The sequence below is a fragment of the Morone saxatilis genome, unplaced genomic scaffold, assembly GCF_004916995.1.
Source record: "Morone saxatilis isolate NCDOM2014 unplaced genomic scaffold, NCSU_SB_2.0 Contig17, whole genome shotgun sequence".
Classification (NCBI taxonomy): domain Eukaryota; kingdom Metazoa; phylum Chordata; class Actinopteri; family Moronidae; genus Morone; species Morone saxatilis.
The window spans coordinates 4,993,575-5,002,780 of NW_023339729.1; the positions used below are offsets into that span (position 1 = coordinate 4,993,575).

At 42.8% G+C, this 9,206-nt stretch overlaps 1 protein-coding gene across 6 annotated transcripts in view; it reads left to right on the forward strand.

Annotated features, from left to right (window-relative positions):
- The window catches only part of ctnnd1 (catenin (cadherin-associated protein), delta 1), a 28,162-nt gene that overhangs the window by 11,654 nt on the left and 7,302 nt on the right, over positions 1–9,206 (forward strand). For all 6 annotated transcript variants that reach the window (XM_035660009.1, XM_035660005.1, XM_035660008.1 and 3 more), the window contains 4 exons: positions 2,358–2,508; positions 2,716–2,917; positions 5,239–5,356; positions 6,231–6,387. In XM_035660009.1, the coding sequence (XP_035515902.1) occupies positions 2,358–2,508; positions 2,716–2,917; positions 5,239–5,356; positions 6,231–6,387 (628 nt within the window). The remainder of the gene's footprint in view (positions 1–2,357; positions 2,509–2,715; positions 2,918–5,238; positions 5,357–6,230; positions 6,388–9,206) is intronic.

The following is a 9,206-nucleotide window of genomic DNA, read 5'->3' on the forward strand; positions in this document are numbered from 1 at the left end:
AGAGGAATATTTGGGTATGTTGAATGGCTAGATAGAGTAATACTTTTTTTTGTATGATATTTGATTTTTGGTTGTGTGTGTGTAGTTATAGAAACGTTTTATTTATTTTTCAAAGGATTAGAAGATGACACCAAAAAAATTGTGTTGCTTGTTAATGTCTAGCTTTAAGATTTTCCGAGGATATTTGGTTCACAGTTGATTTATTGGGCGCTGTGTCGGGTTTGCTTATTTTTTTTTGATTGGTTGACATATTTGATTTCCGTGTAACTATACAGTAATATTATTTTGGACTTTGGTGACCCTTGACTGTTGATATTGTCCTTTGTTGGGCTTTGTCCGCAGTTGATAGGTCTGTATGTTGCGTCGTCTTGAATTAGTGACATTTCGCCCCTAAATAGCTGAGTTAGTTCGGTCGATTGTCTGGGATGGATAATCACCAAACATAAAGAGTCAGGTGCTGATTTTTTTGTCCTGGCCTTTCTGCTCATAGTTTTTCTTTACTTTTATCGTGGAAGGTGTTTTTACGTATTGTTGAACTGGGTGGTATGGTAGGAGTAAGAGGGTAGGAGGCTGGGTAGAGGGAGTAGGTGTTATGTTTCTTAGAAGGATTACTCGAAAGGACAGGTTGCGAATACTGGCCCTGAGACAAGGTTGAACTTGAGACGTCACCACCTAATACCAATTGAAGATTGGAGGAAGAAGCAGATATTTAAGGTGGTACGTATACTGACCTTCTCCTTTCCCAAACCGTAGGTCTAATCACAGTGTTGAACTTTCGTGCAAAATATGGTTTCGGCAAGACATTGTCTGTTGGTTTTGTTCTATTATCCCTTTCTGGTATGCTACAAGCGGAGTTTGGAAGTTAAAGTGTTTGGCCTTGAGTGTTTATGGGTTGGGCATTTTTTACCTTAGACAAACGAATGCATGTCATTCCGAACTCTCGAGCAAAGAAGCCATCGTTACGGATGCATCAGGTTTTCATTGAACGGCCAGTGACCATTTTTTTATAATTGGGTGCGTCGGTAGTGGATGGACTTGGCAGAGAAATGGTGCAATATCAGTGACTGCATCCTCGTTAATGCTTAGTGGTTTGCAAAAGCGGCAATCTCCTGTTTGTTTGTTGGTGTTGTGTTGTGTTTCTTGTGTGTTGTTATGCCGGGGCAGATGTTGATTGTATAAATTAAGGAGAGAAGTAGAATATTAGAGGGCCTGATCCTTAAAACTGAACTAAGGCAAAGTTGTGTGAGATCTTTTGAAATGGAAGTACTCATGGGTCATCAATTATACTTTGTGCTAAAATAATGGCGTACAGGCTTTAATGTGTTTTATCACGATGACCTGAAAATATACTTTCAGTAACGTTTTTATGGAAGTTGCACTTTAAATAAATTGTGATGGGGGTGCTGATAGACATTTTCGTCCTGAGTGCTTGTTTTGTATTGAGTCGGGGTCTAGTGTTTGCCACACATCTTTTTAACTTTTGTTTGGGTGGGGATACCGAGCCCTTTTGCCCTAGCCTATTTTTGTGCATGGCTTGAGGTATTTGGAATGACTGGAGGATGGATTTGGGGGCCATCCTGCGTGGGATTTCCGTTTTGGTTCATATTGAAGAGGAACGTAGGAATATTAATTATAGGGACTGTTGTGGTGTTGAGTTTAGAGCAAGCTTTTTCAAGTAATGCCGATAAAATTTCTACATATTATTGGGGATATACCTAGATTCATTAATAGTGGGGTCATACTTGCAATGAGTATTTAGTTTCTTCAATCCGCGAAGGTGTTTTGGCATCATGCAATCAAAAAAAGCAAGGATGAGATGTTAGGGGCAATGGATCACTCTGCGAATATCTACAAATATATTCTCATGTAGTGATTTGTGAAATCAATGCTTCCGTTAAAGGGACCTTCACCCCATGGTGTCGATTTGCTTTGTTAATTCATTTTTAGGATAACCCAGTCATAAATTTTTTTGAAATGGTCGTGCAACTCGAATCTTTCCCTGGTTTCATATATTTTTTCTCCCTGAGAGGAGAATACGGATTCAGTTTCACTTGCGCGTGCTTTCTAATGATAGTAGTGTTTAAATTTGCGCATTGTGTTCACGATCTGGAAGCAGGAAAAGTTCTTGCCTCCCTCATCCCCCTCCGCCAATATTCCCGCTCTCATATATCTTTTGGAGAGGTGGTATGTGTGAGACTACAAACACTCTTTTCTCGGTCAAATAGGCACCAAATTCAAAATTTATGTTACATTTCGACTACATATATAACCCACTTTCAATAAAGATTAATGTTTCCACGGGTGAAGTGCTTCTTTAAGTGGTGCTCCATCATGACTAACAGCTGTTATTGTTATAGGTTCACTATGCAGCTTGTGGAGCACTAAAGAACATCTCATATGGCAAAGATGCAGACAACAAGATCGCCATCAAAAACTGTGACGGAGTGCCTGCTCTGGTCAGGCTGCTGAGAAAGACCCGCGACCAGGACCTCACTGACACTATCACAGGTTAGAGGCACATTGCAAACACAGTGTAAACATGACTTTTACTGGTAAGGAGCCAGGTAAAGATATTGGGCTACTAGACTGTACTATGGTCTGATTGCTTGGTTAAACTTGTGCCAAATGTCTTTTGTTAAGGTGATGTTTGACAAGAGTGGAAGTAGGCTTCATAATTAAATATGCATATATACATTGCTGCATTTTCTCCCCCAGGGACGCTGTGGAACTTATCGTCCCACGACTCTGTGAAAATGGAGATTGTGGATCACGCGCTGCACGCCCTCTCTGACGAGGTGATTGTACCTCATTCGGGATGGGAGAGAGGAAGCAACGGAGCAGGAGGAGGGGAAGAGAACTGCAAGCCCAGGCATCTTGAGTGGGAGACGGCCATCACCAATACAGCCGGCTGCCTGAGGTATGGAAGGATGATGATATGGAGGAGATGGAAGGAGGGAGGGTTCGAGTAGACAAGAGAGAAAAATGGAAACATGCCAGCTCAACAGACTGACAGAGCAGTGGGATGTATGAGGGAGGAGGAGAGCAATGACGAGTTAACAGAGCAGAATAGAAGGAAAAAGCCCATTATATTCAAACGTTTGTAATAAATGATGCACATGGTTTGTTCAAAGCAGAAGCCTTTTCTCTGATTACTAGCACATACTATAAACAGGATATCTCATTTCATTTTATATAGTGCTCATGAAAAGATTGTAGGGTTGAATGTCAGTTATTTATGAAAGAAAAAAACTGAGTTGCAGCCTCACAGTGAGTCTGTCAGATCAGGAGAGGGTGAAGAAGGGAATGTCAGAGTTGATAGGGAGGGGGCGAGCAGGGGACAGTGGGGCATTGACACATACAGTGTAAACACTGTGTTCTAGCCTGCCGGTCTGTTATCTATGCATTCCCCTTGACCACATGCTTAATTAACAGTGTTCATTTGTAGGTCTAGAAAAGTGTGTGTGAATAACTTGATAATCTTAAAAAGTTTGGTATTTGCACAAATGGTCTGGACAGTATCGTCTTAGTACACCACATGATTAGAGACTGGAGTTGAAGATCTTTACTGTCATTTAAAATATAGTATATTTTAGTTTCTTCCAGATACTAATAAAATGATTAAACACAATACTCTCCATGTCACATTGCTGCTCTCTACAAGCTGATATGGTCCCTTAAAAATGATATACAGATGGGCTTTAAATAAATGTAGAGAGGTTTGAAATAGGCAATACAAAGAACTTACTTGCTCAAACATTAAGAAAGTTGATTGGTCTGTGCTCTGGGTAAACATATTGTTAGTGGTATAATAAAAAAAGACATGGGGAAATCTTTATTTGACGTTTTGTATTAAACTATGATGGTAAAGGTGAAACATTAATGCCTCAGATATCTAACTTTTACTAACATTACACCTACATATACACAAGGCTGAGCCATGTTGGTCCGGTGACTTGCTTTATCCACGTGCCCATCATTTTACAAATGATAAAGGAATAAGAAGGAGATCAGGGTTGCATCTCATAAATAAGGTATTAATGAGCTCCATGATTACCTCCCAATAAAAAAGTGGTATTAATTGTTCAGTTAATGGATGAGAATGAAATATGTACTATGTAGCGCAGGTTTGCAATAAAACAGCATATGGTAGGCAGAGGTAGAATTTTATGAATCCAGAAATTGGGTCAGATTAGTATTAGAAGATTAGTCTACAGCCAGCGGCTCTGTGAGGATACTTTAAGATCAGTTCTCTAAAGCTAAATGCTAATGTCAGCATGCTAACATGCTCATCACTACAGTGTTACTAAATGGACCATTGAATTTATCCTGAAAGGGGACATGAATGTCTGCATGGATGCAAACCATCCAATAGTTTTTGAGATATTTGGACCAAAGTGGTGGACCTGACTAACTGCCTGAAATTGCCATCCATAGAGCCACCATGTTAGTAAATTAAACACAAATTCTTACCTGCCATGGGAGTCTTAAAGAGGTTGAAGGTCTAACACTGTCCTCCGATTGAAGCGTTCACTTTCTGCTTAGAAGTTTAGTTTTAATTTCACTCCCTTCCTGAGCACAGAGATGATTTACTGCCACTGGACAATAGAATCTTACAAATATAGCACGTTTAAAGCTTTTCTTTTTCTCTTGTCCTGATTCTAAAATGTTACCCTACTGCAGCATATAAATAAACATCCTGGACTATGCAGTGAAATGAAATCAGTGCCCCCTGCTGTGGAAGGGAATGTGTCCTTGTATTGTGTGAGAGGGCGTGTCTGTCACTAGGAAAAACAAACCAGCAAAAAAGACAAAAGCTGTCCATTTTTCTCCCTCATAATTTTTATTTTTTTTTTAACATGCCTTCTTCTGCATTAATGGATGAAAAATTGGGTCTCAGTTTCCACATGTTTCCGTCCATCCAGTCCTGTTAGATCTTTAAGTGGGACTGGGTCAGAGAGCAATTGAAGAAATTGGTCCAGAGCTGTAACTCGATCTCACTAAACTGTACTCTCTTTGTAAACCAGTAGATTTAACAGGATTTTCATTCAAACAACTCTTGGGGGTGTGTTCAAGCATTGTGTGCTGGAATCCTTTTGTAGTCACTAAAATTGACTCTTTCCTCTCCCCTTTAACCTCATAACTGCCTCTTTTCTTTCTCCAACCATTGTCACTGCTGCTAATCCATCTTTTGTTTTACATTCTTGCTTCTCCTCTTCTCAACTTTCCACTCCTCTAAAGAAATGTGAGTTCAGAGCGAAGTGAGGCAAGGAGGAAGCTGAGGGAGTGCACGGGACTGGTCGATTCGCTCATGTACATCGTCCAATCCCAGATTGACTGTAAAGATGTTGACAATAAGGTAAGTGAACTCAACCGATTCTAAACATCAAATACTGTTCACAGGCGAAAGAGGAGTAAAACTGTATAGGGGAAAAGGTTGTATAAAGCCTTTTGTGGCTCCAGAAGTAGCTGACCAAATTCTGAGAAATATCCTCAAGTGATTTCACTTGAATCAGTGTGGGTTGGGGCTGAAGACTTTGTTGACGCACTTTTCATTAGTCGGAAATTCGCAGAAAAACAAACAGGGACAAAAGTATGAGGGTATTGTTGCAACATGGAGTTTTCTCATATAACGCAGCATTAGCTGCTCCCACTAGCTAACCCCTAACCCTAACCCTGTTACCTGACTGTATTCAGGACTGTGGGATGAAGTACCAGGGGAGGTTTGTTCACACCACTAGCATACGAGCAGCATAGCCAGAGAGGGGTAACTTAGCCGGGCTTAACAGCAGTTAATGTTGTTTTACCTTTAGCCTGAAAAACAACACTGGAGTAATCCAGGTACTGCTGTAATCAACCATGAAACCACTTTATGCTAGCTCGGGTCAGGGAGCACAACAGGAAGACACATCAGGACAACACTGTGACATTGAACTAACATTCAAAAATGTCAGTTTCCTTGCTGATTGTTCTCACAGATTCAGAATTATTACAACATTTGCTGTTGTTATCATTTAAGAGGTGGCTGTTAACTAGGAAAATCTTAAGTCGGTGACAGCCTTAGAGCTTGAGGCAAAGGGTAAACTAAACTGGTGGAGTACTCTTTTTAAACCAAATGTAATGAAATAGTTGAAACCAGAGTGTATGATGCACTGTGGGTAGTGGATGTGATGTACTTACAATGAGAAATTGTCTTTTGCCCAACCCCCACCGCTTTCCCTCCATCTCTGCAGTTGATAGAGAACAGCGTGTGTCTGCTGAGGAACTTGTCCTATCAGGTGCATCGTGAAATCCCCGGCTATGAGCGCTACCAGGAGGCCGCGCCCCTCAACCAGGGCCCAGCCCCCTCCAGCCAGAAGGGCGGCTGCTTCAGCTCCCGCAAGAGCAAAGGTCGGTGTCAGGGAGAGAGAGAGAGAGAGCGAAAGAGAGAGCGAAAGAAAAAAAAGACAGGAAGAGACAACAGAGAGGAAGGACAGACAGAGGAAGAGAGAGAGACAGACAGACGTGTACTGTATTCGTTCAGTCAGTAGGAGGAACAGTTGCGGTGATGTCACCGTTAAGAGCAGTGTCTTACTGGACTGATACTAACTCTCACACACACACACACAAGAGCAGCCCAGCGAGAGAGGGATGAGCTTTTCTCGCAGCTGTGGAAATTGCTAACCATTCCTGTTGCGAGTGGGAGTGGTTTTTGGTTTGTGCAAGTGGTGTGGGTGTGTGTGTGTGTGGTGTGGTGTGTGGTGTGTGGGTGTTGTGGAAGGAGTTAGGTATCAGTCCAGTAACGAGCACTGCTCTTAACGGGTGACATCACCGCAACTGTTCCGCTCCTTTACTGAGCTGACAATACAGTCCACGTCTGTTCTGTCTCTCTCCCTCTGTCTGTCTTCTCTCTCTGTCTGCTCTCTCGCTGTCTGTCTCTGCTCCTCGTTGGTCTCTCTCTCCTCTCTTCTTTCAGCCTGCTCTTTCTGCTCTCTCGTATCTCGTTGCTCCCGCCTGGACACGCGACCTTTGCTCTTGCGGGAGCTGAAGCAGCCGCCGCTTCTGGCGTGGAGGGCGGTGGGCCCTGTGGAGGGCGCCGCCTGCCTCGGTAGGCGTCATAGCGGGGATTCACGGATGCACGCGATAGGGAGCAAGTCCTCAGCAGACACACGCTGTCTTGATCAAACTGCAGATATGAGAAGCGGTGGGGGTTGGGCAAAAGACAATTCTCATTGTAAGTACATGCACATCCAGCTACCCAGGCAGTGGCATCGATACCATCTGGTGGTTAAGCTATTTCAGGTTACATTTGGTTTTTACAAAAGAGTAGTCCACCAGTTAGTTTTACCTTTGGCGCTCGAAGCTCGTAAGGCGTGTCGAGCCGACTTAAGGAGTTCCTATTAACAGCCACCTCTGTAAAATGAGTAAAAGCAAATGGTGTGAAGAGATTCTGAATCTGTGAGGATGCAGATTGAACTAAGGGAGACACTGACATTGTTGGGAGATGGCTTAGGTTCAAATGTCACACGTGTTGTGCCGTGACTGTGTTCCTGTTGTGTGTCTCGCCTGACCCGGAGCTAGCTAAAGTGGTGTTCAATGGTTGATTACAATACCTGGAGTTGGATCGCAGTGTTGTTTTTCAGGGGCTAAGAGGAAGGTAAAACAAATTAACTGGCTGTGTAAGGGGCCGGCTAAGTTTACCCCTGCGTACTGGCTATGCTGCTCGTGATGCTAGTTGGTGTGAACCAGAACGCTCGCCGCTGGTACTGTTTCGATGTCCCCACAAGTCGCTGACATACAGTCATTTAACAGTGTGTAGGGTTAGTTAGCTAGTGGAGAGCTACGATGCTGGCTATAGACCCGAAAAATTGCACCTGTTTGCATAACAGAGTAGACCCTCAGTACTCTGTTGTCCCGTCTGTTTGTTTTTTCGCTGGCGAATTGTGCCGACTAATGAAACAGTGGTCGAAACAAACAGTCTGTCGCGAGGCGCGCCCCGATACCGCCACACTGATTCAAGTGGAAAACACTGGAGGATTATTTCTCAGAATTTGGGTTTCGAGCTGAGCTTCCTGGACCAGGCGAAAAGTCGTTTATACGAACGCTTTTCCCCGTATACAGTTGTTACTCCTCTTTGCGCCTGTAGAACAGTATTTGGAGCGTGTTTAGCGAATCGGTTGAGTGTGCACTTAGCCTTATTGGAACATCTTTAGCAATGCCAATCTGGGACTTGGACGCATGGTACATGACAATCGACCATGTCGGCCGGTGCGACTCCCTCAGGCTTCCTTCCTTGCTGCGACGTTGCGTGGAGCTCTTTTCTGAACTCCACATTTCTTTAGAGGAGTGGAAAGTTGGAAAGAGGAGAAGCAGAGATATGTAAACGAAGTAAATGGATTAGCAGCGAGGTGACAATGGTTGGAGAAAGAAAAGAGGGCACGTTGATGAGGTTAAAGGGAAGAGGAAAGAGTCAATTTTATTGACCTACAAAAGGCAGGTGTCCAGCACCACCAATGCCTGTTGAAACACCCCCAAGAGTTGTTTGGAAATGGAGAAATCCTGTCTAAATCTACTGGTTTATGACAAAGAGAGATACAGTTTTAGTGAAGAATAGAGTTCACAGCTCTGGACCAATTCTTCATTGTCCTGCTGACCCAGTCCATTAGAAGATCGTAAACAGGAGCTGGATGGGACGGAAACATGTGGAAAACTGAGACCCATATGGTTTTCATCCATTTAATGCAGAAGAAGGCATGTTAAAGAAAAACAAAATAAAAATTATGAGGGAGAAGAAGGGAGTGGACAGCTTTTGTCTTTTTTGCTGGTTTGTTTTCCTAGTGACAGGACACGCCCTCTCCACACGAATATAATATTGTGATTTCATCATCCTCTTTCCACAGCAGGCACTGATTTCATTTTCACTGCATAGTCCCAGGATGTTGGTATTTATTTGCTGCAGTTAGGGGTAACAATGTTTAGAATGGCAGGACAAGAGAAAGAATAAGGGCTTTAAAGACGTGCTATAGTTTGTAAGATGTCTGATTGTCCAGTGGCAGTAAATCATCTCTGTGCTTCAGGAAGGGAGTGAATTTAAGCTGAAATTTCTTATATATATATATATTTCTTGTATTACGTGAACGCTTCAATCGGGGAGGGACAGTGTGTAGACCTTGTAGTGCGTCTCTGTGTGAAGACTCTCTTTTAATGTTATATATGTATATTGGTGTTTA